Source organism: Gorilla gorilla, chromosome 17 (genome assembly GCF_029281585.2).
Source record: "Gorilla gorilla gorilla isolate KB3781 chromosome 17, NHGRI_mGorGor1-v2.1_pri, whole genome shotgun sequence".
Classification (NCBI taxonomy): domain Eukaryota; kingdom Metazoa; phylum Chordata; class Mammalia; order Primates; family Hominidae; genus Gorilla; species Gorilla gorilla.
In genome coordinates, this window is record NC_073241.2 from 98,930,243 (window position 1) to 98,952,930 (window position 22,688).

Consider the following 22,688-nt stretch of genomic DNA (forward strand, 5'->3'; position numbering starts at 1 on the left):
GTCCTTGAAGGGCATGATTAAATGTATGGTTAAGAAATATTAGTCTGAAAACAGTGTGATCAAGATAATGAAAGGTGAGGAGCATGGAGGCTGATGGGAACATAATGAAAATATTTCGGAAGAGAAGGAGTGAGGGCTTAAATGAGTCACTAATGTGAAGAGGAAGGAATAGGTAGGAGAATGTTCAAGAAGTAGAACTGACAACATTTCATGACAGAACAGATGTTGTGGGTCCAGGAGGAGGTTATACATGGAAGAGTGGATCTCAGAGTGGTCCGTGAAAACAACACCTTTTCATCATAATGCTTCTGTGTTATTTGTCTTTTCTACTGGTTTTCATTTTCACTGTTTTGGTGCATTTGCAACAGTAATTAAAACTATAACATCCATCAAGGCCGTGGCTCCAAACAATAGTAGCAGTTATATTTTTTACAATCATGCAGTTACCCAAATAAGTAAACACACAAATAAACATGCCAATTTTATTTTCATTTTACTTAAGAATCTCCTTGATGAAGTAGTAAGAAATACTAATTTTACATCTAGACTTCCAAGTGTGTCTTTTTAATATTCTACTTGACAAAATAAATAGAACTCATAGGTCACTTCTGCTGTATACTGACATGGGATGGCTGTCTTGAGGAGGGCACATGTGTGATGGTTGAAGTCACAAGCCTAACAGTTACTTAAAGAAAAAAACAGCTCTTTTAATGAATGAATGACTGACAGACAACTGTGGTCATTCAGACTTTGGTATTTGTCACATATGTTCTCAAAAATGAACTAAGGGAGTCTCATCAAGGCAAACAACTGAGTGCTTACTGAAAATTTGAAAATTTAAGCTTGCAAGTAAAAATTAAAATTTGGAAATCTTGTATCTGCATTTTTCAACGTGACAACTTCTCAAAACTGGACTTTTCTGAAGAGACTAAGGTCGATATTAAATTTTTTTTTAAATATGTATAATAAAATAATGTCAATATTGGGAAGGTTTGAGTAACTGAGTAAATCAGTATTTTCCCAAAGATCGGTCCAAGATGAAACAAAACCATAATGGATAAAAGACTCATTAAAAGTTGAAACTAGACCTATGAATTTTAGGAGTAGGAAAAGCATGTGACATGGTATCAGACTCCCTGTTGCAATAACCTTCAATAAAACATTTGCTGAGCCTAGAGAAAGAATCAAAGGAGACTAATATAGGTTAGTTGACAAGTTCATATCTGTATAAGGCCTTATTTTCTTCATATGTTCTTAATCAAAAGAACATATTAAACAGATTAAATTCAGAAGCAGATATGAGTATTAAGCTGTGTTGTATTAAGCCAGATATTTGAGTTTTGGAAAAATGCAAAAACGTTGACATTCTTCATACTATTTGGGAATTATTTTCATTTTAAAATGCTATTTGTGTTGGTATTAATTCATTTATTATTTTTTAAACACATAATAAAAATATTTAAGAATGTATAAGTTCTAATATCTCTTATAGAAATCACTAACAGATATAACCCACATGAATAAAGTTGGGTAAGAGTAAGGTTTGGGAGTTGGTGGCTTTTGGTTTTTTTTTTCTTTTTTTTTTTTAAACTTACCCTTTAAAATCCAAGTGTCGTGTCTACAAAGAAGTGGCAGAACCCACAAATTAAAATAAAGATCTTTCTTCCTCTCTGCTCCCTTAATTCTGATTTTTCCTTCTTTCATAGGGTTTACTAGAGTTATTTTTTATTTTCCCACTCCAAATAAATTATGAAATCCTACAAAAACAAGATCATGTGTTTCATCTTTGTCTCTACTAGCACAGTGAATTGCTTAGGGATTTCTCTTTAAAATGACAATTAAATAACATCTGTTAGCAGTGTTGTCATTTAGGTAAATTTATACTTAGGCATTAGTCTTGTCATTTATCAGACCTTAATATTTTAAATTTTTCATCATGGAACGTATTGATTTGGATGTGAACAACCTGGATTATTTTCAAGTAATTTTTCCTTCAATTCAATTCAGTCGACTTCATATTTACTTAAAATAATTAAGTTTAATGCTTTTATTAAACTTTAATCAGTACTTTATGCTTTTACAACCATGTGAAAAATCAATAATTTAAAAGTACATATTATTTTTAATGATGCAATAATTTACCGATATTGAAAAGCTCAAGGATTTCACAATTTTAATAAATGTTGATAATTTTTTATGTTACATTGACAGGTTTTAGACTAATAAAAACATAATTTTAAAACATTTTAGAAATTTTGAAAGCTTTCTTTATGTAAGTAAATACAGAGTTTCCCATGATAGTCAATCCATATAGTATTGACAGTAAAAAAAGAAATGAAGATAGGATATTCAAATACATTAGATCTTGTCCTAAATTTTCATGGCTAAAATTTTTTTTTTAAGTGGAATTTGGTTAGGCACAGTGGCATGATGGATTTCATGCTTGTAATCCCAACACTCTGGGAGGCCAAGGCTGGAAGGTAGCTTGGGGCCAAGAGTTTAAGACCAGACTGTGTAACATAGAGAGAGCCCATTTCTACAAAAAAAAAAAATTAAAAAAATTAATTGGGCATGGTGGCACACACCTGTAGTCCCAGCTACTTGGAAGGCTGAAGCAAGAGGACTGCTTGAACCCAGGAGTTTGAGGCTGCAGTGAGCTGTGATCTCACCACTTCACGCCAGCCTGGGCCACAGAACAAGGCCCTGTCTCTTAAAAGAAAAAAAGAAAGAAAGAAAGAAAGAAAAAAGTAGAATTTGATATTCTTCATTATATTTTTCTTTTCTGGTATCTGTTTAATTTCTTAGGGTACACGCTGAAGTGGATAACATCACACTGTTGATCAACAATGAAAAACCTTGCATTATTCTAAAAACTACTGTAACAATGTGGGCTTGAAGAAGCTGTCTGCATTTCTAAATGTAAATTTTACAGAAGAGCAAACACTGTGTTTGACCTACATCATCTGTCAGATAGCCTAAGGCTCTGAAATTAGAAAATCCCTGGGGTTTGCTGCATTTTGCTAGGCTATCCATTAGCTTATTTTGTCAATTTTTATTATAAGAGGACAAAAAAACAGAAATCACAATATCTGTTCTAATATTCTTTTATATTTGCAAGTAAAAACCTTTGGAAAAGGTTCTCAGATTTATAAATGTTTTTGTAATATGGTACAGCTAGCTATTATATGTAATGTAGTTTAACAGTATATCATTCTTGTGTTTACCTTTTTATGTAAATTCTTAAGCCACACATAATTTTCATTAAGATCCTTTGTTCAGGTAAAATTAGTAGCGTTTGAAAATGGTATATCTTTTCAAACATAACTTCAATTTATTTTGTTGTAATAAAATTTGTTGTAAATATCGCTTGATTCCATTAATCATTTAAAAATTACAAAGTTAAGCTTTATTTCAGAACACGATTTAATGTGCTTAAAATACAACCCGTGAATCACTCTTCCTAAAAAACTTCATATTTCTCTCCAGGGTATTAATTCTCAGGAACTGTAAGACATTGATGTTTATTTTTTTTTTTTACTGAAAGGGAAAATGAATGTTTTCAGATAGATGGATGGACAGATAGATAGCAAATTGTATACACATACATGTACACACATACACACACATGCACATATATACACACACACATACATACAGATACATGCATATACAAATATATGTATTTTTATATATAAGCAAACCTCTTTAAGTTTATTTTACTTAAAATCACCCATATTACATATTTTAATTTTTCAAGATAATTTTAAATGATATAATTACAAGTAGGGAGAAAACAAATATAAATAACAGATATATTAAAACTAATTTTCTAAGCTAAAGCCTTTCCTTTAAGAACTGACATAAAACAAAAGAAAACCTACTTTCACCCCTCCTATTCTACATAGCACTAGAAGTCCTAGCCAGAGCAAACAGGCAAAAAAAAAAGAAATAAGAAATAAAAGGCATCCAGATTGGAAAAGAAGTCAAATTGTCAAACTGTCCCTCTTTGCAGATGAGATGATCTTATATTTTGAAAAATGTATATTTTGGCCTCACACAGTGGACCACACCTGCAATGCTAACACTTTGGGAGGTGGAGGCAGGAGGATCACTTGATGTCAGAAGTTCAAGAACAGCCTGGGTAATATAGTGATACTCTGTCTCTTACATGAAAAAAAAAAAGAAAGAAAAAAGAAAAAGGAGCACCTAAAGACTCTACCAAAGTGGATTTAGATATGATAAATTCAGCAAAGTTGCAGGATACAAAATCAACATACAAAAAGAAGTGGCATTTCTATACACCAATAATGAACTAGTTAAAAAAGAGATCAAGAAGGCGGTCTCATTTACAATACCTCAAAAAATAAAATAAAATATCTAGGAACAAATTTAACCAAGGAGGTGAAAGACCTCTAAAAGGAAAACTGCAAAACACTGATGAAAGAATTGAACAAATGCAAAGACAAGCCATGTTAATGGACTGGAAAACTTAATTGTTAAAATGACCGTACTACTCAAAGCAATCCACAGATTCAATGCAATCCCTATCAAGTTACCAATGTCTTTTTTTACAGAATTAGAAAAACAATTGTGCAGCTAATCTAAGCGCAACAGTTTCGGCACTCACTGAGTGGAAAATTTGTTCAACTTTAATTTTTCTGTCAGACTTGTATAAGCTGAACCAATTGAGATGTCTGTGGGTTTGGCTATTGTTCTGCCATTAATTGTTGGTCTTTCTTAAGGCAAGAACAAGATGATTTTTTTCCCTCAAAAATTGATGTGGATGATCTGCCACTGAGGGCTTCATCTTGAACATCATCTTGTCTCTTCTTAAATTGACTTATTTATTTGTAAGCTGCTGATTTCTTTGGACATTGTTTCCCATAAACTTTTTGTGAAGCATCAATAATTTCATTGTTCTTCCACCCAAGCTTTGCCCTAAGTTTGATGTTTGTCTTTGCTTCAATTTTAGCAGAATTCATGTTGCTCTGATAGGAGTTCTTTTCAAACTGATGTCTTATCCTTCTTAGTGCCTCAAACTAGAGTCTATTTAGATATGTTACAACAAAAGTTGATGAGTTTATGTGAATTTATGAGTTATGAGATTAATAATTTATTTTGGTGCAAAAAATTTTTAATCCATGCGTAGTTTTTTCACTATATGCATTCTCTATGAACCTTTCAAAGACCCCTCATATATACTATTCATTCTGTTTCTCCAGAGAAGCCTAACTAAGACACATGGCTTAGAGATTTTTGCCCTAGAAGAATAAAGCTGACCATAAAACAGAGTTCTCAGTCTCTTTCCAAAAACACCTGACTTCATTTTCAACAGGGTGTGGAAAAGTTTAAGCATAAGGACACTATACAAAAGCACAGAGGTTGTGATGAAAAGCAGTTGAGAGAAAATGATAGGTATATGAGAGATATAAGCTAAACGTTAGGTCAGCAAGTTTGCTGGACAGGACCTGGAACATAGACACCTGGGAGGAGCCCATCTGGATTTAGAACCAATGTAAAACAATGACCTCAGGAACTATCACTTTAAAAGATCCCAAATTGGATTGGCCCCATATGTGAAGTAATATATGCCCCCAGGATATTTTTTTTTAAAAATAAAGAAATCAGCCTGCAAATAGTGGAGCTAAATAATTGGGTGTGGTCATGGAAAGAAAGAGTGAAAGGTAGTCCTGATTAAACTACTGTCATTCCACATCCAGAAGCTCAATTAACTCAAAGTAGGATAAATGCAAAGTGATATACCATCAGGAATGTCATAGTAAAAATACTGAAAGACAAAGACAAATGGAATATCTTGAAAGCAGCAAAAGAAAAACTGCTCTTCACTTACAAAGGAACCCCAATAAGATTAACATGTGACTTCTCACTAAAAACACTGTACACTGGAAGGCAGTGGAAAGTATATTCAAAGTGCTTAAAGGGGGAAAAAAAAAACACACCCACAAAGAATCTTGTATTCTTCAAAAAATAAGATGAAATAAAGGCATCGTGAGACAGACTAAAACTCACAGACATGCCTTACAAGAAATAGTAAGTGATCCCAGTCCAACGGTACCAAAAAACAGTATCAGTAAGGTAATTATAAAAGACAGTATAAATGCATATTTATTTTTTTCCCCTGAACTGACTTAAAAGGCAATTACATAAAACAATATGTATATAATGTACTTTTAGGCCTATAACATATAGAGTTCTAATATATTTACCAATAACAACACAAAGGAGGTGGTGGGAGCAAAGTTGTATCGACTATGGAAATGACTTCAGATAGTAACTCAAGTCAATAGGAACAAAAGAAAAGATACAGAAATTATAAAGAAAATGTTAATGTAAAAAGCAATAAATATACACTTGATCTCCTCTCAGCTTCTTTAAAAGATATAAAATTATATAAATTAATTAAAATTATAAATATGATGTAATGTTGGGTTTGTAACATTTATATTAATAGAAGTAATATGTATAAAAATAATATCACAGTAAGGGAAAAAGCTATGTAGATATGAGATTTCTATATTTCACTGGAACACAATATCAATCTAAAGCTAATTCTGATATGTTAAAATATTTATGGTAAACCCTAGAACAATCTCTAAGGCATATAGTTGATTTTCATTATACACTGTAGTTATGGTCTATAAAACCTCTGCAAACATTCAGTTGCAAATCATGAATGAATTAATGAATGACCTCTAGTCACAATGCTTTTGTTAACTGATCATTATATTACCTTGTTTTATTGTTGCTCTTTAAAGATATCTGATTGCTAATAATGAACTTAGGGCAAACAGCACTGTACCTCATGCTGAATAAAGCTTATCTAACACATGTATTTTCTCCATAAGGGGTATCACAGTCCTCTTTAATTTAGGGACACTAGACAGCAGTTTAGGGCTGCACTTGGGGAGACATTTTTAAAAGTGTAGTCAACAAGAAAAATCACAAAAATGCAAAAGCCATGGCTCTACGCAGAGCATGAAAAGGACATGTGTCTACAGTATGACCACAAACACAATAAGACACAGCATCGCCTGCTCAACCTCAGCTGGAAGCATGCATATCTGGAGAGTCAAAGTTTTCACCCCTCTGCACATGCACATGTCTACAAATGACCACAGATGTGCCATGTGTATTTATGTCGGGGTTGTAAATACATTTTTGCAAGTAGGTGAATTCGCAGATACGGAAACCACAAATAAAGATGATCAACTGTAACTTTAAAAAATACCTGACGACTTGGGTGATTTTCCTTGACAAGTAACTTTCAGCCACTCTCTGTAGTCTCCATTCCAACATACTCAATTGCTCATTTCCATCCACATTATAGATTACTTGCCTGTGATTTTTAGTTTTTTTTGTGTTTTTATTGGGGATCTTAGTCTAGTTTACATAGTGTAATGTTAAATACAGCTATAAATGCTTGCTAAACTAACCACACTTAATATTAAAGACAATAAAATATTATTTCCTTAGGAAAATAGATCCTAAGGAATATTACTTAAATATTGATTATATTTGTATTATATATTAGATTATATAACTATAATATGCAAATGTGTATATAAATATGCATGTGTTTCATTATTGTGTTTATAAAAATATTAATCAGCAAAATAGCCTTGAAAAAGCTAGTTATATCCTGTGAAAATTCTACATTTGGAGAAGAGAAATTAAAGCATAGTCAAAAGGTAATGAATTTATTATAAGATCATATAATTATAGATATAATATCATAGGTTGTCATAAAAGAGGATATTAATTTACTGTTTACTATGCTAGTTAATCCTGTCTTCTTTCTGTTAACAGTATGGATCTAGAAATAAGAAATCTTATAAATTAGAAGAAAAAATTCAGCACCTTGATAAGTAGATGTTTAAAAATTAACTCATTGAATATTATCATTGCAATGTTGTGTTTGCAGAGTTGTTGAGGAAATATACATTTGTTTGTTTCTGTTGACTGTGGGGGAAATTAAAGATGCACAAGTTGTAGCAGAAGATCTTGTACCAATAAGGAGTCAACATCCAAAATACATAAGGCTACTAGATATTTATTAATTGCCCAATAAATAAAGTATTGTTAACCTGGGTGCATAAATCTTGGATGGGCTTTGGTGGGAGAAGTGGTGTATGGGTCTGTGAACACTATGAGCATTTTTCTGGAGAGCAAGTCTATTGCTCTAAAACATAACTTTTGGAGCAATGGACTTGCTTTCCAGTCACTTTTCTGACAGATATGTGTCAGTTGCCTCAGGACCATAGGCCTACAGGAAATTTGCAGGATAGGTGAGAATTAAGAGAGAGGAGATATTAAATACAACCAATATTCAGCAGATATTTAATGAAAATCCTCTGTTATACCACAACTGCTATTATTTGCCAGGTATATGCTTTTAATAAAAGCACAAAGTCCATAGAACCCTTCTACATAATGTGTAGGTCATTTCAAAATGCAGCGAACAATATAGTCTGTGACCAAAGTTAAGGGCATAATAGAAGACATTTTGTTTTTTTCTTTACTGTTTTTGGCTAAAGTCAATTCAAAATGAGTACAAATATCCCGTGGAAATTCATGTAAGACTGTGATAACTTATCATTTTGTTTCAGCACTCCAAAATACAGCATACATACTGTACACTAAGTTAAATATATTTTTTCTTTCAAGGTAACTGAACTGCACAATATCAAAAATATAACCAGACTGCCCCGAGAGACAAAGAAGCATGCGGTGGCAATCATCTTTCACGATGAAACGTCGAAGACATTTGCCTGTGAGTCAGGTAAGCTATTATTGGCCATCTACCCCTTGAGGAAATTGAGTTGCTTGTGAGACAATGGCCTAGGCAGATTAAGGTACACTATTGAACAGGATAGCTACTGTCATGAGAATGTGCTGTAGAAGACTTCATTCAGAAGCTCAACATATTGATTTCTACAGATGTTTTGGTGCCTGTTGTTACATGTCTGTGTCTGGATTTGGCTCCCAGGTGGTCTGCCTGTTGAGGTTTCCGTTCGAGCTTTGAGAATTAAGTAAACAATACCTGGCAGGTGTTGTTCGGGTGAGTGCATGACCAATATTCTGGTTCTTGCTCATTGTGTCTCTAGGCATTTTGTAGGGCAGGAATCAGGGTGCTGTGCAAAAGCATGGCAGAGCACAGCCCCAGTCCGCAGACACTACAAAACAGAACTTTGAGGAATTTGTTGCTTTCATGGATTCTCAGTACTACAAGTAAATACATTTCAGATTGAATTTTAGCATCTCAGTTCATAAAGCACTCTGACATTTTTGAAACACAAGGCAGTTTATAGTTTGAACTTGCAGTACTTTTCATGTTGGAATCCCTGTGGTGTGTAATATATTAGTTGGCTTATCACTTTGTAAAGATTTTGCTCAATGCAGTGGTGCATTCGTTTTATAATGGATGTTAGCAGAAAGTACCAAGGGTTTGCAAGATGTGAATTTAAACTGATGATTAGGTCTTTAGGAGAAATTTTATTCAGCATTTTAAAAAAGTAAAATGGTCCATCTAGTTCTGTATACTTTGTTTATGGATGTCATTAATATCAGGCTATATTATTCTAAAACTGATAATGTCCCTTTGCCTAACTGAAATTGCTCACACCTCTCGCCGACCTTATCTTAGTATGGCTAAACTGAACTGGAATTTATCTCCGTGTTCCTCTTTTCTTGCGTGCCTTTATCCATCTGTCCCGGCATATTTCTCTTCACTTGCCATCTGACCTCATTTCATCATTTAAAATCGACATTTTGGAGTTGCACATAAGCCTGTTAAATGATATAAATTCCCATTTTGTAATACCCCCTGTCCCAACCTTGCTGGTGTAATATAATATCATCCAATGATTTTTCTGCCTTCCTGTCAGCTGTCTTAAAATTGGTAAACTACTTTATTTTTGTCTGGGCTCTTAATCTCTCATATTAAAACTACTATTTAAAAAAACTAAAAAGTAATGTTTAATATTTAAATTTCTAATTTTCCCAATTACTGTACATTTTCAAATTGTAATGAGCAATATTTTGAATGTATAGGAAATACTGGAGCCTATTAATTTGTTAAAGAATGATATTTGGTTATATTTCTTTATGTGAAAATCTTATTTATGTTGTGTTTGGAAAGATATTGCCCTAAAATTCATGTTTAGTTAATAACTTAATCTTTCAATATATTGCTGCTTTCAATCTGATTACAATCTTGAATCCGATATTACAGTAGAAAGTCATTTAATGCAATTTTATGTATTTATACAGATGTTTTTTGATTTACATCATTATAATCTACTCTCCATTTAACTTTCTATTGGTTTTAGAATAAACTAGGCTTGAGAATATTGTAAAGCTTACAAGATTTTGCCTTTTCAAATTTCTATATTCTTGGAAGTTAGAGAAAATACATATTCGTAAAATTTTGTCTAAATATCCTTGCTGCTCCATGACTCTTTTCTACCTCATTTATCCTGGTATCGCCTGAATGTCCTTGCCCTCATAGATCACAGAATACATACCAATGGCCCAACTGAAAGCAAAGCTCTGATTTACATCCTGATACTTAGAGCATTTTAATAGAAAAGGTGTATTATTTGAATAGTACATTTGAGTTCTGTGCTCCCATCATCTCAAGTTCTTAGTTTATAAATGTCAGTCTCTATAATATATTGATATTGATCTATTAATTCAGAAACTCATATAAACATAGTTGAAATTCATCAGTACTTGTGTTTATATACTATCTGGAAATTCTGAAGTATGATTTGTTGAATTTTGTTGGTCTATGCCCAACAGAGGACCAGGGTGTTCAAGACGGGAAGTGTGATAACAGAGCAGCACCCCACTCCCAACCAGGGGCTGGAGTCAGAGCACCTCATCGTTACACAAGGTTCTGTGCAAACAAAACATTCTCCCCGCTGCATTGGCTTAACAAAAGCATTTAAATTTTAGTTTAAAGGCCATCAAGATTTAGAATTTTAAAATAAAACTCCCAAGTACACCTAGCATCCAGATCTTTCTTGGTTTTTAGTAACAGGAACCAGGGCTTCTTGGAGAAATGGTAGATTCTAGGACCGGGGCATGAAATACACAAGACGAGCCCAGAGCATCTTATAGTGCCAGAAAGTAAGGAAGTACCACACAAATGCTTCTGTATGTCAGAGGGACACAGGAGTTCCCAATGGCCAAAGATGGAACAATTTGAATGCTAAAATAAAGTAGCAAAGGATTATAGCCCAAATTATAAATGAATATTTATGAGTCCATGCTTTAGCAATGCTTGATGAATAAATACATAGGAGAGTATAGAAAAATATCCCATGCAGAAAATTACAAATAATTTATGTAGATGCTCTGTCCAGAGGAGGTGGAGCATGACTCCCTGTGCCTTAAGTGGGGGCTGTTCATAGTGACTTCCTCCCTAGGAGAATAGGATAGAAAGGGATGGGAGAAAACAGCTTTGTGGTGGAGAAAAGTGACAGACACTGCCTCAGCCAGGTGACCAAGGTGAAGATCAACAATGATAAATCATGCTGATAGACTCTACCCTTGATATGAAGTGATCAAAAATAGCACTTTACCTCTGTGGTCTTCATCCTAACAACCTATAAACCCATGAGAATAACATCAGACACATCCCAATGAAGGGACATTCTACAAATACCTGCCCAGTATTCCTCAAAACTTTCAAGGTCATTACAAAGAAGGAAAGCCTGGAAAACTGTCCCAACCAAGAGGGAGCTAAGAAGGCCTGATGAATAAATGTAATGTGGTATCTTGATGGGATCTTGAAACCAAAAGAGGACACTAAGTAAACACTAAGGAAAACTTAATAAAATGTGGTGATTAGTTAGTAAAAATTTATCAATACTAGTTCATTAATTTTAACAAATGTACCATACTAATGTAAGATGTTACTAATAGGAGAAGATAGATATAGGCTATTTAGGAACTCAGTATGATTTTTGCAATAATTCTTTAAATCTAAAACTATACCAAAACAAGATATTTTTTGTTTAAAAATAATGTGGAAGTGAATAAAAATATATCGATGACCTACAGTAGACTCAAGTATAATAGAAATATAGTGCATTATCAAGGATATATTAAAAATTAGTAAAGAAAATTACATCTTACAATAACTGGTGTTTGAAAAACTAAATTCTTACACCATCCTATTATAGAATGCTTTCAGAATGATGAAGTGATATTCATTATTTCTCAACAATGGAAATGACAATACTAAAATCATTGCCACTGTTCAGTGGCTTGATAGGAAATGTTAGATGTTTACCTAGTGTCATGAACAATAATGAAGAACCAGACTTAAAGTTGTATTGTGAGAGTCCCATTTTTCAATGTAGGTGATTCAGCAGAAGGCTGAGCCTACCACATGTTCTTTTAGCGAACTGAGCACTCCCTTCAGGGTCATTTTAGAATACCGTTTTATTGCTAACTTTGAAGTAATTATCGAGGCCCTGCTTGGTTTTCTCTGAAATGCTGCTGTGTGAGCTTACCACACATCTGTAGGACAAATGGAAAGGTTACAAGATGGCTTACCTTTTGACACTGATTTCATAGTGCAAAAACCTACCCTTGTAGCCCCTAATCCTACAATTCAGCCGGCCTACCTTACAGAGTGCCCTGTAGACATTTGTTACCAGTCTATACATCATGTAAAACCTATACCAGAATCTGCTCAGCACGGTTATTGCTCTTCCATAGATTTCTAGATACCCTAAAATATGGACATCTGCCAGGTGCGGTGGCTCACACCTGTAATCCCAGCACTTTGGGAGCCTGAGGCGGGTGGATCACGAGGTCAAGAGATCGAGACCATCCTGGCTAGCACGGTGAAACCCCGTCTCTACTAAAACAGTACAAAAAATTAGCCAGGCGTGGTTGTGGGCGCCTGTAGTCCCAGCTACTGGGGAGGCTGAGGCAGGAGAATGGCGTGAACCCAGGAGGCGGAGCTTGCAGTGAGCAGAGATGGTGCCACTGCACTCCAGCCTGGGCGACAGAGCGAGACTCCGTCTCAAAAAAAAAAAAAAAAAAATGGACATCTGTGGAAAACTTTACTCAGTTCTTGTTGAGCCAAAAAGTTGAAATTAAAATGCATGTATTTGTGAAGCATAACTTTAGGGAAACTACTTTGGATATTAAGTTATTATACGATTTATTCTCAGTGAAAAACATAAAGAAATAGGATCATAATTTTATTTTAACTAGGATAATTTCAAAATATAAGCCTCAAATTAGGGTCATTAATAGCATTCTTCATTCAAAATGACAAGTAGTGGTCTCAATAAATCACAGTGATAATTTGAATCCATAATTTAAACTGAACCCTGCAATTATTTTTAATATAAACAGATAATTTCTATATCTGACTTTGAACTTTCCCATTATCAATTAGCAGTGGGGAAAAACGGCTTATTTAGTATAGTAATTAAGGAACTAGGATTAGTATAACCACAAAAGACAAGGTTCTGTTTTTTAAAAATTTTTGAACACACAGAAACCTCTTGCTAACAAAGACTGTTTCTTCTCATGTCTGAATTTCACACGCACAAGTCTGAAACGTGAAGGTTTCTTAATGTTGGTTTTATGGTTCGTGTAAGATTTTTGGGAAATGAAGGGCTCTCTTCATTAGGATAAAATGGTCTTAACTTCCCAGAGAAGAATTTCCTGACAACGTGGCTGAAGTTAGATACAAATGTTAATATAGAAGAATGCTTTTATTTGAATTTCTAGCAAATGGTTTTCAACTACTTTAAATATGACCTACTTGAAAGTATTATTTCTTTTTTAAAACTACTTTTTGTGTATAGATCTAAGTCTGCTTGAAGCTAGTAGTTAAAGTGTTTGAGAAATAAAGGCAAGATTTTTTTAAATTGTCTCAACTTCATGACACACGCTGATCGGGATAAAAAAGAACTTGAAAATCATAAACAAGAAATTTTACTACTTTGTAATGCAAATTATTTTTAGATAAATGTTAAGCTACAGTAGTTTATATCTGTTAATAAAATTTTATTCTCCAAGAAAATGCTGTGTCAGGTAGATATTGTATAGATTATTAAATACTCAAAGGAATTGCCAAGTGATAACAAGAAATCCACTTTCATTTTATTTGTATAAATTTGAGGGTACAAGTGCAGTTTTGTTATGTGGGTACATTGTGCAGTGGTGAAGTCTGAAGAAACCCACTTTCTAAAGTTTAATAAGAGTGTCGCTTCTCCTTGTCGGAGAGAGTATCTGCACCATGGCCTCTGGAGAGAAAATTTCAAAAAATCCCTGTAGTTTTTTGAGACCCCTGTTAGGAGAGATCCCTGTGTGTGTGTGTGTGTGTGTGTGTGTGTGTGTGTGTGTGTGTGTGTGTGTGTGTGTGTGTTTCAGAATCAGCTGAGACCAAATCATTTTGCAGCATTCGAGAAGTATTGGTCATTTTTAAAAGCTTAAACATACAAAATGATAAAAAGTAACAGTAATTTTACTGAAACCTTTCTATAAGGTTAGGAAATGTATTAATAAGAGTAGGAAATGTATTAATCCAAAATGTCCTCCCTGCAGCCCCATGCGAACTGACCTGTCCGTTTAACCAAAGAAGAAACAGAGGTACTTTGAACCTCAGCACATGCTCTTAACAACTAGGTCACCTGTGCAAGTTTTCACCTAAGTCCTGATGCTAATTACCAAATATATATTCAGTTAACATAGATGACAGTCATATGCTGTCTTTTCCTTGAGGTCTCTCCTTAAGCACAAATTATTACTAAATCTAGGATAAAAGTTAGAACATCACTTTTTTCTGGTGGATGACTTGAGAAATGAAATGTAACAACAATAAAAGGTAGTATAATTTTCAATATTCAGGAAATAATCCCACTCATAATCTAAAGAATAAAAATTATATTATTATATTGTCACAGAAAAAGTATTTCACAATATTCAAAGACATTCATGATAAAAACTATGAGAAAATAAAAAATAGATGGGAACTTCCTCAACTTGATAAAGAACATCTGCAGAAACCTACGGCTACATCACACTTAAGATAAAAACTGATGCTTTCTCCATAGACTGGGAAGACGCAAAGCTTTCCTGCTCTCCTCTGTGCTGTGCAAGACAGTTCTGGAAGCTCTGTTGCCACAGTAAGGCAAGAAAGAGAAATAAAAGACATACAGATTGGAAAGCAGTGAATATAACTGCCCATTTTTTGAAGGCGACATGATTGTCTATATTTAAAAAATCCCGGCCAGGTGCGGTGGCTCACACCTATAATCCCAGCACTTTGGGAGGCCGAGGCAGGCAAATTACCTCAGGTCAGGAGTTCAGGATCATCCCAGGCAACATGGTGAAACCCTGTCTCTACTAAAATACAAAAAATTAGCCGGGCGTGGTGGTGCACGCCCGTAGTCCCAGCTACTTGGGAGGCTGAGGCAGGATAATTGCTTGAACCCGGAAGGCAGAGGTTGCAGTGAGCTGAGATCACGCCACTGCACTCCAGCCTGGGCAACAAGAGCAAAACTCCATCTCAAAATAAATAAATAAATAAATAAATAAATAAATAAATAAATAAAATTCCCAAGGAATTCTAAAATTATATGGAAAGAAAGACAACTCTCAATAAAATACGTATAAAAGGAACAAACTTCAACAGAATAATGGCCACTTACGAAAAGCCCACAGCTAACATCATAATCCATGAATAAAAACTGAAAGCTTTTTCTTAAAGATGTGGTACAAGGCAAGGATGTTCACCCTTGCCACTTCTATTGAACATAGCACTGTAAGTCCGACCCAGAGAAATTAGACAAGAAAAAGAAACAAAAGACGTCCAAATTAGAATTACCTCTGTTTGCAGATGACATGATCCTACATGTAGAAACCCTAAGACTCCATTTAAAAACTGTTAGGACAAATAAACGAATTCAGTGAAGATGCAGGATACGAGATCAACGTATAAAAATCAGTACCATTTATTTATACTGATAACAAAAGATTCAAAAAGGATTTTTTTTTTTTTGGAGACAGAGTCTCTTTCTGTCACCCAGGCTGCTGGAGTACAGTGGCACAATCTCGGCCCACTGCAACCTCCGCCTCCCAGGTTCAAGCAACTCTCTGCCTTAGCCTACCTCAACAAGGAAATTTTAAAAAATAAGCCTATCTATCTAAATTGTGTTAAAAATAATAAAATACTTATGAGTAAATTTAACCAAAGATGGTTTTATGTGTTACTCTTTCATGGATCCCAGCACATGACAAAAGATTCCTGGGTCAGATACAATAATTTTTTTTTCCCCAAGTCCCAAAGAGGCAATGTGATTAGCCCAGATGGATGCCTGCACATGCAATGGGTTTGTGTCACAGTTGCAGAACCCAGAACCAGAAACTAGGCCCTTTTTGAACAACCAGCACATATTGCAACAAGCAGCAAACAAGCCAACCCCCTTACCCCCAGGGGGAGTGAGCAGTTTCCTGGTAGTCGCACTTGATCTACTTTGTTGCCTTTGAAACAATAAAACTCATAAAGAAGGAATATGATCTAATTTATTTTATGAAGCCAGCATAGTAACATCTGATATTATTTTGTTTTAACATATTTTTAACTTTAAATTTAAAAATTAACAAAAAGCTACAGCAATATACCATAGCAGGAAAAAGGTAAATATTCAGGAGCGATTTAATTACTATATAAAGGAAAATAACAAGTCTTATTTATAAACAAAATAGATCATTTTCTTGGATATAAAAAAATATTAAAATAATAAACTTCTTCCAAAACACAATATTAAAATATAAACTTCTCCCATGTTAATACTGCATTTTAATATAGTTCCTACTTGGATGTCAACAAAATTTTACTTTTGGAGTAGGGAAAATTATTTAAAATTTATATGGAATAATATCTATGACTAACCAAAGACAATATGTTAAAGTCTAAAAAATTTTCAAAGAAAATTTGGAAAACTGTGTGCATAATCTAGGGAGAGACCTTCTTTATAAAGACAGAGCTCCAAAACTATAAAACACGACAACTGATACGTCTGAGCCTAAAAAATCAAACAGCTCTCCTACAGCAAAGGATTCACAAGCAGAGTCACTACACAAATTAGAGTTTTAGAATAATATTGGAAATGCAGGTAACAGATAAAATGTTAAAAACTATAATGTGAAATAACCCTTATAAAGTGATAAGGAGGAAATGTTAACAATTACAGTTATGCAAAGATTATGACTAGGCAATTCACATTTTTATAAATACAAATGGCAAAATTGTTTTTTTAAGAAGACTTAAATTATAAAATTGTTAGAGATATAAAAAATCAAAATGATAATGAGAATAAAACCAAGATTAAAAGGAACCCTCAGTTCAAGTTATAAATTTATTTAAAATCTTATAACAGCCTTTAATCTATTTTGATTTGATGTTTGGATGTAGTATAAGATAAGGGTCCAATTTCATTATTTTCTATGTGGATTTCCAGTTTTCCAACACTATTTGTTGAATAGCTTATCCTTTGACCACTATGTGTTCTTGGCACCCCTGTTAAAGATGAGTTGACTATATATGTGTGGATTCATGTTTGGGCTATTCTGTTCCATCAGTCTATATGTCTGCCTTCACGCCAGTATTAAACTGTTTTGATTATGGTAAACTTGTAGTATATTTGAAATCAGGAAGTGTGATACCTCCAGCTTTATTCCTGTTTCTCAAGATTGATTTGGATATTCATAGTCTTTTGTGGCTCCATAAGAATTGTAGAATTTTTTTTATTTTTGTAAAAAAAGTCATTGAAATTTTGAGAGGGATTGTACTGAATCTGTGGATTGTTTTGGGTAGGATGATATTTTAACAATATTAATTTTTCAAATCCATGAGCAATAGATGTTTTTCCATTTGTTTGTATCTTTTTGAATTTCTTTCATAAATGTTTGTATTTTAAAGCATAGAAATTTGGGAGGCCGAGGCGGGTGGATCATGAAGTCAGGAATTCGAGACCAGCCTGGCCAACATGGTGAAACCCCGTCTCTACTAAAAAATACAAAAATTAGGTGGGCGTGGTGGCAGGCGCCTATAATCCCAGCTACTGGGGAGGCTGAGGCAGGTGAATCGCTTCAACGCGGGAGGTGGAGGTTGCAGTGAGCCGAGATGGCACCACTGCCTTCTATCCTGAGCAACAGAGCAAGACTCTGTCTCAAAAAAAAAATAAAAACTTGCACTTAACTTTTATTTATTTAAGATTTTTTCTTAACTATTTTCTTAACTATTTTATTCTTTTTGGTGCTATTGTAAAACTCCAAGAAGAAAACTTAGGGGAAAAATTTTGTCTCCTTGCTCTAGAAAAATGATGTCATGGCTATAACAGAAAGCTCAGATAACAAAAGCAAAAATTGGCAAATGGAAATTGTGTCAAACTAAAAAGCTTCTAAACAGTGAAGAAAGACATCAACAGAATGAAAAGGCAATCTACAGAATGGGAAAAATACTTGCAAACTATCTACCTGATCAGCAGTTAATTTCCAGAATATATTAGGCATGTGTACATCTCAATAGCAAATAAATAAATTATCCAATTCCAAAACAGAATAAACATCTTTCCAAAGAAGACATACAGATGGTCAACAGGTGTATGAAAGGTGCTCTGAACATAACAAATCATTATAAAAATGTAGATCAAAATCACAATGAGTATTATGAAAATGTAAATCAAACCTGCCAGGATGGCTATTACAAAAAATAAATAAATAAATAATAAAATGACAACAAGTGTCGGCAAAGATGTGGAGAAATTGGAACCCTAGTGTATTAGTAACGGAAATGTAAATTGATGCAGCTTTTATGGAAAACAATATGGAAGTTCCTCAAAGCATTAAAAGGAGAATTACCATATGATCTGGCAATCCCATTTCTGAGTATTTATCCAAAAGAATTAAAACTTGGATCTTGAAGAGATGTTAACACTCCTATGTTTATTGCAGCACTATTCACAACAGCCAAGATATGGAAACAACCTGAATGTTGATCAGCTGCTGAATGGATTAACAAAATGTGGAATATACATACAATAGAGTATTATTCAATCTTTAAAAAGAAGGAAATTCTGCAATATGCAACAACATGGATGAATCTTGAGAGCATTATATTAAGTGAAATAAGCCAGTCACAAAAAAACACATGCTGCATTTCACTTATGTCAGGTATCTAAAATAGTCAAATTTGTAAACCCAAAGAATGAAATAGTAGTTACCAGAAGGTAGGGGCTAACCAATGGGCATAAAGTTTCAGTTAAGCAAAGTAAATAAGTTCTAGAGATCTTCTGTACAACATGGCACCTCTATTCATCAATAATGTATTGCCTTTTTAAAAATCTGTTAAGAAGGTAGAGCTCATGTTAAGTGTTCTTATAACAATAAAATAAAATTTTAAGAAAGGGGAAAAATGAGTTCTCACATTTATTTCCCATGAAAATGTAGGTAAAAGTATATTCTCATAATGGCTAATAGGAATATGGATTGTTTTCCTTAGGTTTTCAAGAAAACTGTCTATTGCTATTAAATAAACATGCGTACCCTTGATTCTATGAACCTCCTTGGGAATATATCTCATATAAGCATATACACTAATACATGAGGATACAGGTACAAGAACATTAAGTACATTATGTATAATGGCAAAAAAATTAGAAATATATGCCTCTCAAGAAAACAGTTGAGCATTTATGGTGTATCCTTATTCCATGAAGTATTTTGCAATCACTAGAAAGAATTCTAATTAAATCCTTTGAGAAGATTTCAATCAAACTTAGTTCTTCAGGCAAAGCAACCACCCAAGAAGTATATACAATGAAAACAGTCCGGCCTCCATATCTGCGGACACTGCATCTGTGGAGTCAACCAACTGTGAATTGAAAATATTTCAGAAGAAAAATAACAATACACCAATAAAAAACAAGAAATTAGGAAATACAGTATAACAATGATTAACATAGCATTTAAATTGTATTACATATTATAAGTAATCAGGATGTACTTTAAAGTATTGGGGAGGTTATATGCAATCACTGCAGCATTTTATGTAAGAGATTTGAGCATTCATTGATTTTGGTATTTGAGGGTCAGAGAAGGGGTTCCTTAAACCAATCCCCTACGTATGGATATTTAGGAGCAACTGTAATCACATATTTAAAGGAAACAGAGAGAGAGACAGAGTTTTAACAACTGCTACCTGAGGTAAGGGAGGATGATGGTGAGGTGGATGGAAAAGGAAAAGGGACAAAAAAGGCAACCAAAAAAAGAATTTTAATTTTTATGTACCCATAAAAATTAAAATTACAAAAAAGAAAGAGAAGATAAAATGAGCAAAAGAAAACATCAAGTATACAATTTATCACATTCACATGAAATTTTGCATTTGTGAATTTGTGCATGAATGTGTTCAGTATTTTTAAGTAAGTTAATCATCAGGAAATGCAAATTAAAACTGCAATGAGGTGCATAGTGCCACATCTGACAGCATGACTGACAGTTTTTAAAAATTAGCGACACCACCAAGTGCTCGTGAGGATGCAGAAGAACTAGATCTCTCATGTGTTGCTGATGGGAAATGTAAAATGGTACAGTCAGTTTGGAAAATCGTTTGGCAGCTTCTCATAAAATTAAACATGAAATTACCGTACAACCTAGAAATTACACTCTTAGGCATTTATCCCAAAAAAGGAAAAAGAAACAAGTACACGTACACACACACACACACACCTGAATGTTTATACTAGCTTTATTTTTAAGAGCCCCAAACTGGAAAGAACTCAGATGTCCTTCAACAAACTGTGGTATCTTCACACCATGAAATAAATACTCTTCACCAGTACAAAAAAGAACAGACTCAATATATGCAGCAGCCTGGATCAATCTTGAGGAATTACACTAACTGACAAAAAGCACGTCCCAAAAGGTTTTAGATACCATGTGATTCTGTTTACATATCCTTTCAATGACAAATTTTAGAAATGGAGGACAGATTAGTAGTTGCCAAAAGTTAGGAATGGGGCTGGAACCTTGGGGACAGGAGGGCTGTATGGTCACTAAAAAGTAATAGAGCTTGTATTGGAACTGTGCAGCATTGATTGTGGTGGTGCGTACACAAACCTCCACAAGTGATAAATTATATAAAACTTACACACCACACACACACACACACACACGTATAAGTAAAACTGGGGAAACCAGAATAAGATCAGTGGACTATCAATGTCAACACCCTGGTTGTCATATTATACTGCTCTTTTGCAAAATGTTACCACTGGGGGAAATGGGACAAAATGTGCACAGGATGTCTCTATCATTTCTCATAACTACATGTGAGTCTATAATCATCTCAGTAAAATTTTCAACAAAAAGTAAATTAGGTATATGTCTGTGATCTTAAGGTTGTCTATAGTGTATATTTAAGTTAAAAAAAAAAAAACCCAGGATGGGAAGACAGTTGCAGAAAAAATTGTTTTCCTTAGGTTTTCAAGAAAACTGGCAATTGCTATTTCATATAATTCTAATATGGTAAAAAGAAACTAACTACAAAACCAAAAACAACCCTCAACCTGTGCCTGTGTGGCTTGTGCATGTTTATGAGCACGAAGAGACTTTGTGTGCAAGGGCGCGTGTGTGCGAGCGTGCATATGTATTTCTTGCTCTTGTCTAACATAGAGGCCGTGCATGAGCTGCTCTTCTGCCTCCCCCAGCCTGGCACCAACACCTCACCCAACCGACTCCTACATTTCCTTCCATTTTCACCGTAAGGTTCTCCTGCTTTCTTCCCCCTCACGCTGCTTAGTGTCTTTGCTCCCCACTCCCACAGTACCCTAAAGCGGGGCTTCACACTGTTCACGGTCTCTCTACTCTGGCAGATTTGAACTCAGTGAGGACATGCACATATTGGCTTGCTTACCCCTGTATTCCTAGCACCACATGCTAATAAAAGTGTGTTGAATTATTAATTAATACCTGAATTAGTAAAATTTATACTTGTTTTATCTTAATGATATATTTATATTTTTTGGATAATTATTTTTTTCTTTTTTGCTTTTCTTTCTTTTTTTTTCCTTTTGAGACAGGGTCTTGCTCTGTTGCCCAGGCTTAAGTGCAGTGGCATGATCATGGCTCACTGCAGCCTCCACCTCCCTGGCTCAGTCAATCCTCCCACCTGTAGCCGGGACTACAGCTGTGTGCCATCATGCCCAGCTAATTTTTGTACTTTTTGTATAGATGGGGTTTCGTTATGTTGCTCAGGCTGGTCTCGAACTCCTGGGCTCAAGCCATCCACCCGTCTCGGCCTCTCAAAGTGCTGGGATTACAGGCGGGAGCCACCGTGGCTTGCCTATTGCTTTTTTCAAAACAAGTTTTAAAGACTATGTGCTTTGTGCTAGTGATGTGAGAGTGAACGACCAGCGTGCTGTGTATGTGTGTGTGTGTGCATGTGTGTGTAAAATTGGTTATGGCAAACCAGGCCTGTGGCAGTAACTCTGCAAGTAAAACATTGCTGTATACAATGAGAAATTCAACATTTTGCCTGTTCATTAAAAGGAGAGCCCTTCTTTCTTTTATTATGTCCCAGTCTCAAGGCAATGGCTAGTAAATGAAAAAGGAGATGACGTAGAGAAACC

General features: G+C 34.4%; 1 protein-coding gene across 2 annotated transcripts in view; it reads left to right on the plus strand.

Annotated features, from left to right (window-relative positions):
• Window positions 1-22,688, plus strand: part of DOK6 (docking protein 6) — a 437,775-nt gene that overhangs the window by 180,041 nt on the left and 235,046 nt on the right. For both annotated transcript variants that reach the window (XM_019014250.4, XM_055368327.2), the window contains exon 3: window positions 8,686-8,800. In XM_019014250.4, the coding sequence (XP_018869795.1) occupies window positions 8,686-8,800 (115 nt within the window). The remainder of the gene's footprint in view (window positions 1-8,685; window positions 8,801-22,688) is intronic.